The following is a 20,673-nucleotide window of genomic DNA, read 5'->3' as shown; positions in this document are numbered from 1 at the left end:
GAGTAGGCTCTTCTGTGTTCCCAGGTCACGTTTTGTTCATTTGTCGACTCCTCAGATGATCTTGTTTCTTCAGACTTTAAACTGTAGGCATCTGAATCCTCTCCCAGATGGGTTTCAGCTGAGCAGGGTAGTCTCACCAACACCTCCAAGTTGTTGGGTTTCACAGGATCAGCAGCTGGGCCCTGGGTTGTCCTCAGACGGAGTGTTCAGATTCGTTCTGGTTCTGTCCCACTGATATAGCTTCTTCCCCAGATGTTGGGGTTAGGGGCGTCCCTGTTCCAAGCTGCGTCTGCTTGTCTCCGTCCCTGGGCCTGTTTACTTTTGCAGTCCGCCGCCGGGCCTGTATGTCCCTGTCAGCTGCCGCTGGGTCTGTCTGCCTCTGGAGGCCGCCACCGGGCCTGAATGTCTCTGCAGGCTGCAGCCGGGACTGAATGTCCCTGTCGGCCTTTGCCGCCGGGCCCGTTTACCTCAGCGGCCGCTGCTGGGCCCGTCTACCTCCACAGGCCGCCGCCATAGGCCTACCTGCGTCTGCTTGTCTCTGCCGCCGGGCCTGTCTACCTCTGTGGGCCGCCGCTGGGCCTGAATGTCTCTGCCGGCTGCCGCCGGGCCTGAATGTCCCTGTCGGCTGCCGCCACTGGGCCCGTCTACCTCAGCGGGCTGATGCTGGGCCCGTCTACCTCCACGGGCCGCCGCCGCAGGTCTACCTGCGTCTGCTTGTCTCTGCCGCCAGGCCTGTCTACCTCTGTGGGCCGCTGCTGGGCCTGAATGTCTCTGCCGGCTGCCGCCGGGCCTGGATGTCCCTGTCAGCCGCTGCCGCCGGGTCCGTTTACCTCAGCAGGCCGCCGCTGGGCCCGTCTGCCTCTGTGGGCTGCCGCTGGGCCTGAATGTCTCTGCCGGCTGCCGCCGCTGGGCCCGTCTATCTCAGCGGGCTGCTGCTGGGCCCGTATACCTTCACAGGCCGCCGCCACAGGCCTACCTGCGTCTGCTTGTCTCTGCCGCCGGGCCTGTCTACCTCCCACTCCTAACTTCTAAGTGCTGGCATTAGAAGTGTGTTCCATGACACACAAATCTTCAGAGAAGTTTTAAAGTATGTCTGCTTATCCGTGTCTATAAGAGTTGGCAGGAATTTAGCAAGTGACATACAGAGGTAGGAAGTGTATAATTACTGTGTGCACTTTTAATGTGGTTATTGTTATTGACAGGGTCTCATGTAGATTTGGTTAGTCTTGATTTCCTGATATTTATGCCTCTTCTTCTGAAGTGCTGGGATTAAAAACATGTAAATACCATGTCCTGTTCTAGTGTAAGAATTTTGTTAATAAACTCTTAGGGAATTTTTTTTTTTTTAGTAAAAAATGTGATAAACTGTGTTATAAGCATTGAGAGCCCAAATTTCATGGAGTCCATTTTCTTTTAAAAGAGTCAATGACAATAAGTTATGATTGCTTAAACTAGGGACGACATGGACTGAAGTTCATGCTCACCTCCCAGAAATTTGGGCACTTCACCATCTCTGGACTCTGGTCCACAGGAACTGAATTGCCAGGAAATTGCTGGGAAACTGCACACAAAGAAACTTGCTAAACAAGTACATCCTAATAATAGAGACCATGCAGCCACTGCCGTGTACAGCTGGTGGTTCTGTTCTTCTTTCTGCCCACACTGCACTCCTTTGGAACATACTTAATGAAAATATTCTCTTCCTCCTCTAATAAACAATGTAATCAATCCACAGCCCACCAATACCCTCCCTTGTCAGCCACAATGGTGATTAAAATCCAAGTCAACAAGAGAACATTGGTAATTTTAGACACTTAAATATCTCACCATAAATTTAACAACTTCTTATGCTTGTGATATTTAGAGACATATGTGGTGATATTGACAATTGGCTTTTTGATAGTTTTTACTTAAATGTGTCAATACTGAAGGATCTAAGGACTTGATCAAACCAAGCTCTCCTTTAAAATTAAAATGTTAAAATTAACATTCATAAACACAGCATTCGCTCAATGTACAAGGCTCTGCTATGGACATGGGTGCAGCAGACGATGAAGAATTTAATCACATTTCAAATCCACAGTGTAAACAACCGTGAAGAAACACTGCTGTGTCAATTTAGAGACTTATAAAATGTAAACATCTACAAGTAGCACAGTGTGGGGACCCTGACATTTATTCTCAAGTTTTAATGACTTAGGTGCATGGATATTTTGCCTGTGTGTATGTCTATACATCATGAGCACTCCAGAAGAAGGAATGGGTTCCCCAGGGACTGGAGTCACAGAGAGTGGTGACCAGCCATGTGAATCCTAGGAATCCAACACAGGTTGCCTGGAAGAGCAGCCAGTGTTCTTAGTTGCTAAGCTAGCTCTCCAGCCCATTCCCTATGCCCTTAATCTCAGCATCCAGGAGAGAGAGGGGATGTCTTTGAGTTCCAGATGAGTCTGACCTACACCCCAAGTTCCAACAAGGGAGATTGATACGGGAAGACCCCATCTTCAAGAAAAGTCCCATCATCTGAAGATGTTAATGAAAACATTCCTCCTGCAGCAGTGAGACACTCAGCAGTGAACAGCACCTGCTGTTCTTGCAAAGGACCAGAGTTGGGTCCCAGCACAGACCTTAGCCAACTCACAGCCTCCTGTAGATGCAGCTCCAGTGCTTATGGTGACCTCTTCTGACCTTCACAGTCAACTGTACTGGGTACAGTAGAACACACACACACACACACACACACACACACACACACACACACACACACACACAATCATAAAATATACAACCAACGTATTTCTGCCAAACTGCATTTTCCTAAATTTCAAACAAATAACTGGTAAAAAGACACAAAATTATCCACTTTTTAGTGAGAAAGATAAAAGTATTGCCAGAATGTAAACATCCATAAAAGATCTACTTCTTCCATTATAATTATGCTTTGAAAAACACTTAATCTCCGTTTAAAATATTCTTCTTTCATGCAATTAGTTATTAATATCTTCAATGAAGCAAATGTCTCAAAATTCTCGGTTCACAGCATAGTACATATGGATTGATAAAAATCCACATAAGCAAAATTACGTTGAGGTGTATTCACTTTCTAAACATGTGTAGAGATCCTGACATCAAAATGATTGGGAAATACTGACTTATTGTCCCTGGATCTGGACTTGGAAAGATGTTGTGAAAAGGACTAGTAGGACAGGGATCATGGTAAGTCATTGTCTCCAGACACCAGGATAGTAGGCCCCAGAGCTGGGCCTGAGGTGGGAGAGTGGGACTCTACAGATGCAGCTTCCAGGAGTTCATCTTCTCACCACCCATCCACCAGTCTCTGTCACTCTCACAGAGAATGCTAGGAAAGGCAAGCTGCCTCGCTGAAGTCACACTTATAAATGAAAAGGGACCTGTCCAAGTCAATCTCTGCTCATCACTCTATTGAGAGCTGAATATGATAAGTTAAAAAGGGAGATTATGGAATCTACTTTTTAAAAGGAACTACTTGTTCTAAATAGGATAAGTAATGAAATTTTTTTTTGTCTTAGTTTATCAAATGTTGATGGACTGGACATTGTTAATGTAATTCTTGACTGTATATATTGTATATACTTATTGGATAGTTTTTCTTGTATTAGTTATAAGCTTTTTTAAATTTTAGACAAAAAAGGGGAAATGTGGTATTATGTTCCCCAAAATATTGTGCACCCTAATAAACTTATCTGGGGTCAGAGGACAGAACAGACACTAGATAGACATAGAGGCCAGAAAATGGTGGCACTCATACCTTTAATCCTTTCACTTGGGAGGCAGAGATCCATCTGGATCTCTGTGAGTTTAAGGCCACACTGGAACAGCCAAGCATGGTGACACACGCCTTTAATCCCAGAAAGTGATGGCAGAAAGCAGAAAGTTATATAAGGCACGAAAACTGGGAACTAGAAGCATTTGGCTGGTTAAGCTTTTAGGCTTCTAGCAGCAGTTCAGCTGAGATTCATTTGGATAAGACTCAGAAGCTTCCAGTCTGAGGAAACAGGATCAGCTGAGGAACTGGCGAGGTGAGGTGGCTGTGGCTTGTTCTGCTTCTCTGCTTCTTCTTCTTGTTCATTCAGCATTCACCCCAATACTTGGCTCCAGGTTTGTTTTTTTTTTTTTTTTTTTTTTTTTTTTTTTTTTTTTTTAAATAAGACCTTCTAAAAATTCCTGCTACAGAGGGCCCCTGTCAATGGCCATGTCAGAGGAGCTGCAGGCAGCAATGGAGCTTAGGGAACACAGCCCAGAGGATAACAAAGCTTCTCTGAGCCCATCCTGGAGAGGCAAGGCCCCGGAGGATGTTTCCAGAACGCCCTTGCTTCTGCTGTGCTTCCTCCTGCTTGTGCTGTCCTGTGCCTGCTGTGTTTGGCATGGTGGGATTACTATATGATGGGATCCCACTGTATTCAATAAAGTGTGATTGTTTCTTGGGAAGATCATACTCCTCAATGGAAAATTTACTTGCAAATCATAATAAAGATGTTTTTTGTAAGATCAATAGTTAGTTAGATCTATGATTTAATTGGACTTTCTTATTTAGCCTAAAATATATAGATAGGAAACTTTGTAGAGATGATGAGGGACATGATTTAGATTATTCTGCCAATTGTTCCAATAAGAGATACAGAAAGGGCAAATACTGGCTAAAAGTCACTTTCTGCTTTGTTAGATGTGAGATTTGCAGAGGATGGAAAATAAGAACAAGGAAGTTTCATGCATTACAGACCCACAAATTTGCTTGTGGAAAAACAGGCTGATGATCAAAGACAACAATTATGTCACTACACCCAAGGTTAGGCCTGAGTTTCTTGGTCATGTAACTTACAGAGTTAATCACAGGCTCCAATGTGTACCTGAAGAAACAAAGTTGTAAAGGAAATTAAGTGACCGTATTGTGTGTAAAGGAAAATAGATGGTGAACTGACCACTCATTTAAAATTTCTCTAGAGTAAAGAATAGAAATCTGTTCCACTGAAATTGCAAACAGCTACCTGCCAGTACAAAAGGAACTGGTTGAATTATACTTAGCTTGCTTAAAACTTTGTCAACTGGTAATAAAAGAATCATTGCTTTGGAGTAAAGATGTTATGGTGAGAAAATTAATACAAAGAAAAATGTCTAACTACTTGTGGGCTACTAAAGAAATCATGTAATTTGTGACCTTAATGGGCTTGTCAAGGGAGGTGTGTCACTGGGAGTTGGCTTGGGAGTTTCTAAAGCCCACATTAGGTGTAGGCCATCCCTCCACCTTGGCTATATCTTGCAGATCAGATGGGAGCTCTCAGTTACCCCTTCAGTACCATGTCTGACTGCCTGCTTCTTTCCTCCTTCCCCAAGTTGAAGGTAAGGAAGGAAACTCTCCCGTCTGCTCTGAGACTGGAGCTCCTGTCCCCTGAGGCTTCCTCCTCAGCAGGGAGCAGCTGGAATACTTACTATGTGTGCATGAAAGGGGGAAGAGTGCTCCTGACTCAGTGTGAAAGAGGGACTCTCCAGAGGGTCACACTTCTCTCAGGACAGTTCGGTTTGTCAGTTAAGCAGCAGACCCCTTCCATTTGCATTGTGAACCATGGCCTTCTCTCAGGTCTGTTCACTGTCCACACACAATGACATTGGAGGTCTGACTCCAGGGTTCCAGAGTTTTAACACCGCCCTGGACTCCCATCCAAAACACACACCCTGGACCAGGCAGAACCAGAAGTTTATTTTCTTAGAAGGAGATCCAGAGTCTACTGCTGGCTCATACTGATCCTGAAATTTTCCAAGAAATATATTATCCAGATTCTGACTTTAGGCAGTTGTGTGGTGTCTGCACATTTCCTCCAGGCTGGCTCTTTTGAGGGATGGTCCCATGAGCCCTGCTGGATCCCAAGGAAGAATGCCAGATGCCTGGATCTCCAATTCATCTCTTCAGACTACACCCCACCCCCTGGCCGAACACTTGTAACCCATGAACTCACATCTGAAGGAAATCATCCTGAGGTGCTGAGCCCTAGGTTTCTACCTGCTGAGATCACCCTGAGCTGGCAGAGAGATGGGAACAACCAGACTCAGGATATGGAGCTGGTGGTGACCAGACCTGCAGGAGACAGAACTTTCCAGAAGTAGGCAACTGCTGCATTCTGCAGGTTAGCCTAGATACACATGTCATGTGAACCATGAGGGGCTGCATGAGCCTCTCTCACCCTGAGATGGGTAAAGACTGCATATGAGCACAAAGTCCACTCACAGAGAAAGTGGGAGCCCCTTGAGAGACCTGGGGCAGGATCAGGACTGAGAGATGGAGGTTAGAGGCCTCACTCTTACTTCTGAGTCCTAGTCAGAGCCTCCTCAGCACGCCATCTCCATCATGGCAACTGTTTCTGCCCAGGTTCTTGGAGCAGTGGTTATGGGAGTTTGGTCATTTTTATGACTAAAGAAAGGGAATGAAGATAAGGAATGGTCAGGGTCCTGGTTTTCTTCCCCTGGGATTTCAAGCATAAGCTTTGTATGTGCTCTGTCCATAAGAGGAAATTTGTATTCACATACAAGTGCTTACTCAGCCTGGGACCTATGTAAAATGAATAGAAAATAATGTGCAGAGTCATTACCCTGGTGATGGAGTTGATGGACAAGTGATTCTCTGAAGCCTGGGTTTAGAAAGAAAGCAAGGTGCTGCTCAAAACAGACCTGCAGGAGGTTGTTGGTCCTATCCATATTCTCTGTTCCATCTTGTCTCCTTCCCTCCCTTAGATCTGCAGTCACAGTTAAGAAACATCCCTGGGATGATGACCAGGAGATTCCTCATGACGCTCATGACCCTACTGCCTCCCTGGATACTAGCAGGATGTTTTCTTCCCACTGGTTAAAGATGGGGCCATCATGGTCAGGCTGCAGGTAAGTATGGTAGGGGTTGTGCCCAGAGACCCTTATGGTTTCACTGACTAGAGCCCTGGAAGAGCTCAGTCACCCCATATCTCCTCCATCTCCTGTGGGCTTTGACAAGGTCCCCTGTGAGTTTTCTTCCAGTAGGAAGAGTATCTAGGATGCATCTGTTTCTGTCACAGCTTTAAAGAGGTGAGATGAGACACAGCCTGTGGGACTGTAGGTAGTCAGAAGACACAGTCCTAGGTTATCCTGACTCTCAGTTATTGAGACAGTTTGAATGTGTGATGAGATGATCAGTGTTTCACTACTCACAGGGACTGGTCTGAATTTTTTTTTTCCTAATTATTGTCTTCTGCAGGTGGAGACAGCTGCCTTGTGTGAAACTGAGCCATAGAGATTTTTTATGGATTCCCCCTTTTCTACTGTGAGTTCGGGAACTCCAGATTTCTCATTCTGCAACTCACTTTGGCTGTGTCCAAGTGCCTATCTCTTATCTGCCTAATGCAAGAACGTGAGACTCACATCCCAACCACGTGTCTCTTCCCTATTTTCCTCTACTGTTCCAGCAGAGGCAAAACTGGGACCTTTCCATCCATAACTGTGGGAGCCTGTTTTCAGGTTCCTCGTGGCTTTACCCAGCAGGTCTGCATAGAGAGGATGATTAGGACCACTGACCTGAGTGTCTGAGATGGCCTGCACTTGGCTGAGCCGGGGGTGGGGAGGGGTTGGGGGGTGGGGGGGACGACACCATGACTTTTGCTCCACCCCTTGCCGTCTTTATAAATACCCTGGGGCAGAGACAGTTCAAGGCCCTCTCGAGGCTATCCTGTATTTTCTATCTTTTTATCTCCATACTCTAAATCCTTTTATCTAATATTTTCTGCTGCACGCACTCAAGAAAACTCTGGGGAACTGTGGAATTGGTGGGTAAATGCTGCGCACATGACTGCACTCTACTGTCATTGAGGTAACACTCACACTTTCTGCTTGATGTGAAGGGTATTGTGCATGTGGCTTTGCATTTATTGCCATGCTACTATGGAAAATTGTTAAAAATTAATAGATAAAACACAGGCTGAGAATGTGATAGAATTGTTATTTTCTGAGTTAAGACTATTGCCTTTGGTCAAAGACAAGAGATCTGTGTCATCAAGTATGGTAAGGGATGTGCTCATCTATGGCTTAGGTCACCCTGGCCTTTCCACGTCTCTCTCAGCTATGTCTTCTTCCCGAATCCTTAGTCCCTGTCTTTATAGTAAATCTGTTCTGCAGGACCTGTGATCAGAAGGACTCAGAATGTTCAGAGCCTCGTGCAGTGCCAGGGAACTTGGCTTCACAGTCAGATTTCAGATCGAGGTTGGTGTCAGAACCATCAGTTATTGTTTCCCATTTGTACAGGGAGTTGTGCCTTTCCTAGAACTGCAGGGTCCCCAGTCTTTGACAACAGCAAGAGGTGTTTCTGTCATCGTCCTACAAGACTCACAGAGACCTTCAGTTCAGGAGACTTTGTGTCACCAGAGTTGTGAATGTTCAAACCTGGTATCTGATAGCCCTGGACCCTAGACTTGGCCATCTCTCTACAGTAAGCCAAGGAAGGAGATAAGCAGATTGGAAATAGAAAAAGGACACATTGAATGTGGCCATGTTGGGAATAGGGACAAGGAGGTCCAGTGACCCCCCCCCCCATGGTCATCTTTAGGATCCTGGCAGGAGACTTATGCTCAAATACAGGGTAGGAGTGACTGCCCATCTCTGAAACACCAGCAGCTTAGGCCTTTCTGATTCTTCATCGTGAGATACTTGATTAAATCCAATCTCACCAGGCCCATGTTTCAGAGATCAGGCAGCCACAGAGGCAGGCCCTGTAGTCCTTCCTTAGAACACCTTCCTTCTCCAGAGAACTCTGTTACAGCTCAGTGTCAGGGCTCTGTTCACTGCCCACTCTTAGCAGAGCCTCCCTTGAAACATTAGAACTGAGTTTGGGCCCCAGCAGCCAAGTCAAAGGAAGGTCCCAGGCCCTTATACTCCAGCACTGGGGAGGTGGAGACAAGAATCCTGGAGCTTGTCTGCCAGCAGCTCTAAACATCTGTGAGCTCCAGGCTGGTGAGAAACTTTGTGCCGAAGTATGTGACCAGCATCCTTAGGGAGGATAGCCCATGTTGACCTCTGGCATTTCCTTGTACCCAAACAGGGACACACTCACAATTGCACATGTCCATGCACTCATGGGTATACACACACACACACACACACACACACACACACACACGGACACACACACGGACACACACATGGACACAGAGAGACAGAGACAGACAGCAACAATGACAGGCAGAGAGACAGAGACAGAAGAGAAAAAGAGACAGACAGACAGAAAAAAAATTATAGTGGCTGGAGAGATAGCTCAGTGGTTAGGAATCCTTGGTACTGTTGCAGAGTTCCAGGGGTGTTCATGCATCTGTGACTTTGAGGACAATACAGCAGTCATGGTGGCACACAGTTATACATGCATACAAAACAATCATATTCATAAATGAAAAATAAATGCATATCTAAAAAATTGTAAACTGCGAAGAAGGCCTGCTTATTATGTTATAACATACTCACTTCTCCTTTAAATACCTGATTATAGCCAGTGAATGATCAGTATTATAAGTGACTCTAGTATGTCAATGAAGTCACTAATATTTTAATATAAAATGTTACTGATGACTTTCTCAGTACTGCAAAGTACTTTTTTCTCTGGACCTTGAACTCTCCCTCAGGTGTCTAGTTAGAGCCAAGACAGCCACCAGGAGCAGGAAGAGAGAGGCCCAGGGATTTCATCCCAAATGATGGGTCTGTGTTGAAGTTATAAAGCTGATCAGGGTGAAGCTGATTGCTTCTCTACAAATTCCCAGTAGGAATGACAGGGGACTGGTGGGTTCAACAGTGGAAAGATTAACTCCTGAGAAAGGAATCTCTGGAGTCCTGCTCCCCACCTCAGATCCAGTTCTGGGCCTGGAATCCCTAGGAAGTGTCTGGGGACAAGATGCTTTGGCCTGATGCCTGTCCTCTTGGTCCTACACACAGCATCCTTTGAGAGGCCAGCGACTCAGCAGTTCTCAAATGCTCTGATGTCAGGATCTCTACACACCAGAAACTGTGTAGAGTTCAACAGTAAGGGTGCTTGTGTGCATTTCGATCCTTATGCATCATGGTGGGAAATGGAGTTTGAGAGAGTTGCCTCATTGACAGATACAGTGATTGTAAACAGAACATTTCAAGAGAGGAAAAGCTATTTTCCAAAATTCTAGCATGGGCTGAGATGAACAGATCTTCCTGGATGTTTACATTTCTGCAAGTCCTTTTTCTCATCCTTCCTTTTGGATCTTCTTTTAATCTTTGTGCTGTATTTTAGATTCAGAAATGTACAGCTTCACGAAATTATTTTGTTGTTATATATTTCAGTCTCTCTTGTGTGTTGCTGGAGGGTTTCTCTCCAGGTTCCCCAAGCCCCGCAGTCCCACAATCCACATATAAAATAATCACTCAGATGCTTATATCACTTATAAACTGTATGGCCGTGGCAGGCTTCTTGCTAACTGTTCTTTTATCTTAAATTAACCCATTTTTATAAATCTATACCTTGCCACGTGGCTGGTGGCTTACCAGAGTCTCTACATGCTGCTTGTCCTGGCGGTGGCTGCAGTGTCTCTCCTTCCTTCTTCCTGTTTCCCCAATTCTCCTCTCTCTTTGTCCTGCCTATACTTCCTGCCTGGTCACTGGCCATCAGTGTTTTATTTATATAGAGTGATATCCACAGCACTTGTGTTTGTATCCAGGAGTATAGTTGTCTGGTGAAGTCAGAAGAGGGCACCAGAAACCATGGACCTGGAGTTGAGCATCTTGTGGGTTGGAAAGCCTGGTTGATGAGAACACACTCTGTCCTCTGCAGGAGCAGCAAGTGCTCTTCACTGCTGAGCCCTCTTCCAGCTCAAGGAGAATTTCTTTTATGAAAATCTTTAGATAATTGTCAATTACTTTTTGAGACAGGGTCTATGTTGTGGTGGTATTGTGTTCCCCAAAATATTGTGTACCTTAATAAACTTATCTGGGGTCAGAGAACAGAAAAGCCACTAGATACTTAAGGTAGGCAGTGATAGTACATGTCTTTAATCCTAGCATTCCAGAGGCAGAAATCCATGTGTTCAAGGATACAGCCAAGCATGGTGACTCACGCCTTTAATCTCAGAAAGTGAGCCTTTAATCCCAGGGAGTGATGGTAGAAAGCAGAAAGGTATATAAGGTGTGAGGACCAGAAACTAGAAGCATTTGACTGGTTAATCATTTGGCTGGTTAAGCATTCAGGCTTCTAGCACAGTTCAGCTGAGACCCATTCTGGATGAGGACTCAGAGGTCTCCAGTCTGAGGAGACAAGACCAGCTGAGGATCCGGTGAGGTGAGGTAGCTATGGCTTGTTCTGGATTTCTGATTTTCTAATAACTGGCCTCAGGTTTGATTTTATTAATAAGAACTTTTAAGATTCATGCTATACTATGTATTCATGGCTGGCCTGGAACCTGCTGTGTAAACCAGGCTGGCTTTGTACCTACAAAGATACATCCTCCATTTCCTCCAAAGGGCTGGGATTAAGGACATGAGCTACCACATTGGGTCCCTGTAGATTTTACCTATGATGTGTCACTAAGCTGACACATGTGGTACTTGTTCAAGGTTGTTTATTCTGTGAACATGAATTGTCATTGATCTACACGGTCCTCAGTCCGTGTCCACAGGAGAGTCTTGTGTGTGAGTGGTTTTCATGTTAATAGATATTATGTTATAAGCAGGGCACGGTTTGTCCAAGTCCAGAGATCTGTCAGTGTTCACACATTTCAATAAATACTACCAGATCTCAATTGTTACTGCTATCACAAATTTTACCGGCAAATCTGAAAACATTAGGAAGTAGTTAAATTTATGGCAAGGAATTCAATTGCTCAAAAATCCTAGTGTTCTCCTGAGAGCTTAGATTTTGCCATTGCTGAAGTCAACTGGAGAAAGGATTGGTAGACAATGACTTGATCTCATTTTATGCTGCAGTATGAAGAGAAGAGATTTCTTAAGTGTACTATGAGGGCGTGCAGGATTTTGAGAAGCAAAGAAAGCCAAATATGGCCTCTAACCACAAGGTATAAGACATAATTCTTTGCCAGGTTGCAAAGAATCTTCCCCAAGAACAGGCTGTGTGTTCACATACACACTACTTACCCCATCTCAGCCCTTCATGGTATGTGGATCTCTGCTGCTGTCCATATGGCACCACTACAGCTGTTCACTTCTGGACAATTCCATCCTCTGCAGGCCTGGTGCCCACCACCTCTATGTCCTGGGTCTGGTTGTTCTCTTCTCTCTGCCAGATCAGGGTGATCTCAGCATGGTAGAAGCTCAGGGCCCAGTCTGGGATCCCTCACCATTCTGGCTCTGTTGTAGACTCAGAGTATGAACTAGAGGTTCTTTATCAAAATTCTCTCAGATGCACAGTGTAACTGTGTGGTCGTAGCATGGGTGTGTGGGTTCATGAGGTTCCATGGAATGAAGACTCAGAAGCATCTTAAGAATGAATCTAGCCTTTCATGGCTGCAGGGGATTTCAGCCTGGAAGGACTGAAGCACTATCCCTTCACCTAGGGCAGTTTTATTTCTCTCCAATACAGTTTAGCCAGTTAATTTCCATGTGCTCAAAACAACCTGAGGATTGCTCTCCACAGTATATAAAGAACTCAAGAAACTAGACATCAAAATACTGAACAGTCCAATTAAAAAATGGGCTAAAGAGTTAAACAGAGAATTCACAAAACAAGAAATACAAATGGCAGAAAGACATTTAAAGAAATGCTCAACATCCTTAATCATCAGGGAAATGCAAATCAAAATGACTCTGAGATACCACCTTACACCTGCTAGATTGGCTACGATCAAAAACACCAATGACAGTCAATGTTGGAGAGGATGTGGAGCAAAGGGATCACTCCTCCATTGTTGGTGGGAATGTAAACTTGTACAACCACTGTGGAAATCAGTATGGCAGTTTCTCAGAAAATTAGGACTCGAACTACCTCAAGACCCAGCCATCCCACTCCTGGGCATATACCCAAGGAATGCTGATTCATACCATAAAGATACATGCTCAGCTATGTTCATAGCAGCACTATTTGTAATAGCCAGAACCTGGAAACAACCTAGATGCCCGTCAACGGAAGAATGGATGAAAAAAATGTGGTACATATACACAGTGGAGTACTACTCAGCAGAGAAAAACAATGAAAGCATGAAATTTGCAGGCAAATGGATGGAACTAGAAAAAATCATCCTGAGTGAGGTAACCCAAACCCAGAAAGACAGTCATGGTATGTACTCACTCATAAGTGGATTCTAGATATAAAATAAAGAACAATCAGACCACAACCCATAGAACCATGGAGGTCCCTAGGATGACTGTGGCTTATAATAAATTTCGGTTTTACTCAATTATTGAAAAAAAAATAGCCAAATGAATGGAAACACATGATCTATGAACCAAAGGCTAAGGGGCCCCCAGCTGGATCAGGCCCTCTGAATAGGTGAGACAGTTGATTGGCTTGATCAGTTTGGGAGGCAACTAGGCAGTGGGACCAAGTCCTGTGCTCATTGCATGAGTTGGCTGTTTGAAACCTGGAGCTTATGCATGGTCGCTTGGCTCAGTCTGGAAGGAAGGGACTGGACCTGCCTGGACTGAGTCTACCAGGTTGATCGCAGTCCTGGGGGGTGGGGAGTGGGGTGGAGTGGGGGATGGGGGAGGGGGTGGGAGGGGAAGAATAGGGGAACCCGTGGCTGATATGTAGAACTGAATGGTATTGTAAAATAAAATAAATAAAATTAAAAAAAAACCAAAAACCTGAAAGGGGCTTCCAGCAATACAATACCAAGTGCAAATTCCTCAATTTCCCAGGTACCACGGTTTTCCGGGTTTCCTGAATTAAGTTTTGTATAGGCCTTTGTATCCTGGGGAAACTGGGAGACAAGATTCACACAGAGGACAGCAAGAGAAACAAAAGGTGTCTGCTAAACAAAGGATGGGTTTGGGCTCTGTGCTGCTGTCTGGAGCCAGGCCAGGTGCAGCCCAGCAGGGGCCACCACAGCACAGGGATTTCCTTGTCTCTTGCTCCAATATTTGTCCCTTCCTTCTTCATTTCTTGGGCCTAAAAATGTTACAGGCCCATTGAATAAATGTTCAGTGTTGGACATGTCAGTTAGGGAAATGGGGTTCATCATTTCTTTCCTTCCTTTATCCTCTTAGCCGGATTAGCACCTGGGCTGGGAGTGAGAAGGATGTCGTCAGCGGGACAAGTACAAGTACAATTCTTTAGACAAAGCATCCACTGTGGTGGGATTGAAGACATGTTGTAACACCTGAGGCTGTCAGAAACCAGAGTTTGACTCTAACAACTTCAGTGTGAATACCACAGAGACCCATGGCAGGACAGTGACAGAAACAGTCCCCACTGCCTTCAGTGACCCAGACACACAGAAGAGAATGACCCAAACCCAAACACAGCACTGAGAACAAGGGTCATTCCTGCAGAGCCCCGGATCTAAACATCTCTTGATGGAATATCACACTCAAGCCTGAACAGGCTGACTGCCAAGACGAAAGACCAGCACAGACACTGGAAAAGGACCTGAGAGTATCCGGGACTTTTTGACCATATTCTGGTGAAACGTGTTTATTGAAGGAATAGGGCTGAGGTACTAGCAAGATAACACAGGTGAGAAGTGGTAATGTGAAAGCCGAGGGTGGACTGAGAAACAATTCCATATCCCAGGCCGCGTGGCTCCACACAGCCTGGAACTGTCGTTATAGGCAATGGTGATATGGATTTACAACACACCCCACGGTTTGGCATGGTTGCTCATGCCCAGGGGACCTAGTCACTTCCGCCTAGTCATTTCCAGGTCAAAACGTCTCGAGTGACCAGGACCCCATGGCCTTGAGTGGTTGCATAAAGCGTGCAGTACAACCACGTGATCTACACACATGCGTGGAATAGCCACATGGGCCTGTGTGCGCAGGTGCGGCCCAGCCTTTATAAGCCGGAGCTATGATTCCCTGCCCCACATCTTTACTCACATGTCTTTCCACAGGCCTGTGCACCTCTGTCTCTTTACCTTATCTTAATAAAACTCTTGTTGGTGGATTCTGTTGTGTTTCGTGATGTTTCCTCGCAGGGTAAGAGTGCCACAAATAACCAACAAATGGAATTAACACAATAAACACAAATGCTATAGGATTCTGAGTCTTAATTTTCTCCATCTAGTTTTACTCATGCTTAGTACACAAATCAGTCACCTAGCCTGATGAGAAGCCGTATAACCCTAAACAAATTTGCACTTTCAAGAAAGAAGCATGAAGTGTAGCCAGCTGGTGTAGGAACTGGGGAGATGAATGGAGAACGAATCCCCACAGTAAGTGTGGGGATGGGGATTGTTGCTGATCAGGGCTGGACCGAACGCATCACCTGCTTACATTGTGCTCACATAAGGGACACATAATCAGAGTCAGATGCAGAAAGGAAAGGAACCAGCTCTTAAAGCCACAGTGGGAAAACAAGAAACCAGAAAAATTCCTGTATGGCTCAGTATCACATGAAGACAGCTGTCTTATCCTGTAGAAGAAAAGAACAAGGAAGTAACTCAGATCAGTGTCTTAAATGGTGACATTCCGAACAGCCCATCACACACTCAAACTGTCCCAATCCCAAGTGTCCCCACACCCCACGGTTCTATCCTCTGACCTCTCCCTTTCTAACATCAGGCCTTTTGGGGCGTCACTTTTTAAAGCTGTAACAGAAGACTGGACATCCTAGAAACTTTACTGCCCAGTGGAAATTGATACAAGAGCAGATCAAAGCCTCTGAAGATAGAGCAAAACGAGGAGGTATGGGCTGGCTGAGAACCTCCATGGGCTCTGTTATATACTGCCACAGGTGTCTCAGGGACAAGCCCCCTTTGTAATTACTGCCAAATCTGAACATAGATGTCTGTTTTAACCCCTGGAAATAAATACTGCTATTAGAGGTCATAAATGTAGTAGAATCTAGTTGGCTTAGAGACAGCTCTTTTTTTTTTTTTTAAGATTTATTTTTTTATTGTGTATACAGAAGAGGGTGTCAGATCTCATTACAGATGGTTGTGAGCCACCATATGGGTGCTGGGAATTGAACTCAGGACCTCTGGAAGAGAAGCCTGTGCTCTTAACCTCTGAGCCAGAGACATCTCTTGATTCTTATCTCAGGGCCCTTATTTCAAGGAAGTTTGTAGAACTGTGACTGCAGATCCAGAGAAAGATGAAGAAACATTATATTAGATTGTACGTGAAGTGGACTAAGTGGACTCCTGGATATGTGTTCTAAGTAGGGACCATTACATTTGACCTCTGAGAGCTGAGGATCAGGTCTCTGCCACCTCTATCACTGCAGTGATGAATCTGTTCATTATTTCCTTCACAATAAAGTTAATGTCAGCACATCAGCACAAGACTGAATAAGCAACTGTGTGTGTGGAGGAATCTTTGCTCTAATGTGTCAGGGCACACTCTCAGCTGGACTTGATATTCCCAGGGAGACTTGAACTCAGACCCTGCCCTTTCCTTGCCTTTAGTCCTCCTCTTCCATATCAGAAAAGTCACCACGGCTCCCATAAGCACAGCTCCAAGAACCAGGCCAGTAACAATTGGCATGATGGGGACAGAGGGCTGAGGAGGCTCTGACAGAGAATGGAAGGAACAGTGAGGCTTCTGATGTGCAGCTATCAGTCATGACCTTGTTCCAGTTCTCCCAAAGCCTCCCACTCTCTCTGTGAGAGACTCTGTGATCACACCCAGTCCTTACCCCATCTCAGGGTGATGGGCTCAGGCAGGCCCTCATGATCCACATGACATGTGTATCTCTGCTCCTCTCCAGAAGGCACCACCACAGCTGCCCACTTCTGGAAGGTCCCATCCCCTGCAGGCCTGGTGTCCATCATCTCCATGTCCTGTTTCTGGTTGCTCCCATCCCTCTGCCAGGTCAGGGTGATTTCAGCAGGGTAGAAGTCCAGGGCCCAGCATCTTAGAGTGATATTCCAGTCAGCTCTGATCTTATGGGTCACATGTTTTTGGTGGTATCAGACGCGATTAAATTAGAAAATTCGGGTATTCCCCATTCTTTATGAAGATCCATCACTGTACATGTAACCTTGTTTTGAACGGATGGGACAATGGCTGAAAGGAGAGATGGAGACCCCACATATCTGCCTAATCTCAGGATTAGGATGGGGTACTTTATTCTTTGGAAAGTTTCGGAATCACCATGAGCCAGCACAGAGCAGGGGACCCTGGATCTCCCTCTAGGAATGTTGACTTCTGGTTCTCACTGGATGGAGATGGAGAGTCAGCAACGCTGGCCTCAGACTTCCAAATATTTGGACAGTGAGCAGGCATGACAGAGATCATGGGGTTCACAAGGCAAATGGAAGAGAAATGCTGCTTAATTGACAGACTGATCTTTCCTGAGAGAAGTCTTAGCCCTCTGGAGAGTCCTCTTTTTTTTGTGAATTAGAAAACCCATGACACTCTTCCCACTTTGATTAAAGACTGAGTTAGTCTTCAGCTTCTCCCTGCTGAGGAGGAATCCTCAGGGGACAGGGGCTCCAGGCTCAGGGCAGATGTGGCAGTTTCTTTCCTTACCTGTTCTCAGTCAAGTCTCCTCCCATGCTGCAACATTGCCAGGAGAAGCTGCACACTTTTACACTCCGGTAAAGTCTTCACAGATTCTGCCAAACCTGACTTTTCCCACTCTTGCCTCAGGGTCTCAGCTCCCTTGCCAACTGCAGTCCAAGCATCCCGGTCCTCATTCAGTACAATGTGATCATGGCCATTGCAGAGTAATTAAATTGTCCAGAGGCAGCACATGGCAGGCCATCAGGACCTGGATATGTCCTGATATGCTACCAGGCCCCTACTCTTAGCTACTCTGACGGGGCCAGATTCATTGAGGTCTTCCTGTGGCTCAGTCCCTCCCTGACCACATGTGAGCTTAAATTTTGCAGAAAACTAGGTCAGTGTCCCCAGACTCTCTGTTGCCTAGTCTACATGGATCCCATTTTACTGGGGTAAACTTGCACATGAGGAACGGGAGCAAATCCGTTGGTAGCTTTAAATTAGGGATTTCTGATACGGGTTCACTCACCAGCTTCACTTAGATTGTAGATCTGAAGCATTTTCTTCAGTGCATGGTTGTAGAATTCTTTAGTTTCAGAGTGCCCCATTGTCTCTTCCTCCCAGTACCCTGGCTTGTGCTGATATACCCATGGTGCACAGTGCTCCAGCCTTGGAGGCTCTTCTCTGCCATTGAATCTCCCAATCTGAATGTCATCTAAGTAGACAGCAGAGATGAATTGGGGCTTCAGAAGGTCAGGCCGGATGAGGAGAGTTTGCAAATAGCTTATGGGGTTTGAACCTAGGGGCAGTCGCCTTTCCATCTAGACTTCCCACCTAGTACCCTATGCTGTTCCCCACATTCCTCCCGGGAGAGCAGGGAACAGGGAACAGGGGACAGGTGACAGGGGACAGGATATAAAATAAATAAGGACCTGAATGTCCTGGCTGTGCTAGGGGAGAGACAGATTTTCCTGTGCTGCAGCTCAGGGGTGGAGTCCTTTCGTCTCCCAGGTTAGATCCTTTTCCTACTGACACCCACACTCACCCTTGGGTGCCTGGTCAGGGCCAGATTGGCCAGGATCAGCAGGAGGAGAGCCTTGGGAACTAAAGTCTTCATCCTGCTTGAAGAGTGGACACTGAGTTTCTACTAGTGTGTGTTCAGTTTATAATCTTGATATGGATGAGGCTGATTGGCTTCTCTAAGAATTCCCAATGGTAGTGATAGAGAGCATTGTGGTTGGGTCATGGAAAGATGAACTCCTGGAAGAGGAATCTCTAGGGCCTTGCTTTCCTGGATCAGACCCAGTTCTGGGACCTAGGATCCTAGGAACAGTGTATGAGGACAAGTTGCTTACCCTGGTCATTGTCTGCCTCATTCTGGTCAAAATATCCTTTTGTGTCCAGCCCAGAGGCCATGGAGTCAGCAATTCTCACACTGAGATGTCAGGATATCTGTGGTGATACATTGTGTACCCTAATAAAATTTGCCTGAAGATCAGAGAACAGAATATTCCACTAGATTAAATATAGAGGTCAGGCAGAGGTGGCACACACCTTTAATCCTAGCACTTGGGAGGCAGAGATCTGTCTGGATCTCTGTGAGTTCAAAGCCACCCTGGACTACATGAGATTGACTCAGTCTAGGAGAGAAAACAGAGCCAGACAGTGGTGGCACACACCTTTAATCCCAGTACTAGGAAGCACACACACACACCATTAATCCCAGGAAGTGATGGCTGGTTAGAGGCCTGTAACCAGCCATCACTTCCTGGGAAGTAAGGCCTGTGGAGACAGGAACTAAGGGCTTTTTGACAGAAGCGTCCTTTTCAGGTGGAGTTTTTTTTCAGGCTGAGTAGTTGGTGAGGTAAGAGGTGGTAGCTGTGGCTTGTTCCTTTGTCTCTCTGGTCTTTCAGCATCTACATCAATATCTGGTACAGAATTTTTTTTTTTTTTTATTAAAAGACCGTTCAGCAATTTGTGTTACAGGTATATATAGAGTCTTGAAAATTGACTGGCCCTCAAAGGTACTTATGCATGTGTGGATTATATCAATCCACATTCACTATGTAAGAAACTGGAAATTTTATATTTTTGGTTGTGAGCCTAGCCTTTAACGGCTGAGCCATCGCTCCAGTCCGAAACTGGAAATTTTAAAACATTTGCTTCATTGAACACTAATGTTAAAGTGAATGTAAGCAGGATGTTTACAAAAAAGAACAAATATTTTCCAAAATAGAATACTATGGTGAAAATAATAGATATTTACATGTCTGCTTATACTTATCCTCAGCTTTCTCACTAGATACATCTTGGATTCTAATTCTCCTTTTTTATCATTCTAGATTTATATGTAGTGCAGGAGATGCAGCTTTCCAAAAATGTACAGGGAAAATATTTTTAAGATTTATTTTTATTTTTTGTTTGTGTGTATATTTGTCTACATGTGAATGTTGGGAGTAAAGTAGTTTGTGGAGACCAGAAGAGGATGTTAGAAACCCTGGAGTAGGATGCACAGCAGATTGTGAGCTTCCAGACTTGTGGGACTCCAAGTCTTGTCCTCTACACAGTTTAGCTATCTCTCCAGCCTCAGGGAAATTATTTTTATTAACATGTTCAGATCATTTTACCTTTTTTGAGGCTGGCCTGGAACTCACAGACATCCACATGATTCTGTCCCCCTAAGTACTGAGATTGAGGCACAGATCACAACATTAGTTTATTGGAGGTTTTTACCTTTTAGACTTCCCTAGTTTGAAGCAGGTGCTACCTACATTCTGGAATGTAAAACATCTTTGAATCCTTCATAGTTTGCTGCAGCCAAATCTATAAGAGAATTCTGCTTATTGAGTGCATGTTATATTATTAAATTTTACTTTAAAAAAATGAAATATTGAGTTCATCAGTCTCTCAGTGTTCATACACTTAAATAACTTTTATCAAATCTCAGTTCTTAACATTATCACAAATTTCTCCAAAAACTTGTGTGTGCATCTGAAGTGGTTAAGTATGTGGTGAGGGAGTCAACTGCTATCAAAGAGACAATGTTCTCCTGAGAGCTTA

General features: G+C 45.0%; 1 protein-coding gene across 1 annotated transcript; it reads right to left on the bottom strand.

Moving 5' to 3' along the window:
* Positions 1-14,537: 14,537 nt before the first annotated feature.
* On the bottom strand, positions 14,538-19,029 carry LOC114682688 (saoe class I histocompatibility antigen, A alpha chain-like). The gene is made up of 7 exons (XM_037199560.1): positions 18,969-19,029; positions 18,143-18,328; positions 17,659-17,837; positions 17,228-17,254; positions 16,805-17,072; positions 16,510-16,679; positions 14,538-14,666 (listed from the first exon to the last, which is right to left on the bottom strand). Exons 1-7 carry the CDS (start codon positions 19,027-19,029, stop codon positions 14,538-14,540), a joined length of 1,020 nt encoding a protein of 339 aa, XP_037055455.1.
* Between the last annotated feature and the right edge of the window lie 1,644 nt (positions 19,030-20,673).

This window comes from Peromyscus leucopus, chromosome 16_21 (genome assembly GCF_004664715.2).
Source record: "Peromyscus leucopus breed LL Stock chromosome 16_21, UCI_PerLeu_2.1, whole genome shotgun sequence".
NCBI classification, from domain to species: domain Eukaryota; kingdom Metazoa; phylum Chordata; class Mammalia; order Rodentia; family Cricetidae; genus Peromyscus; species Peromyscus leucopus.
This window is presented reverse-complemented; position numbering and strand designations above follow the sequence as displayed.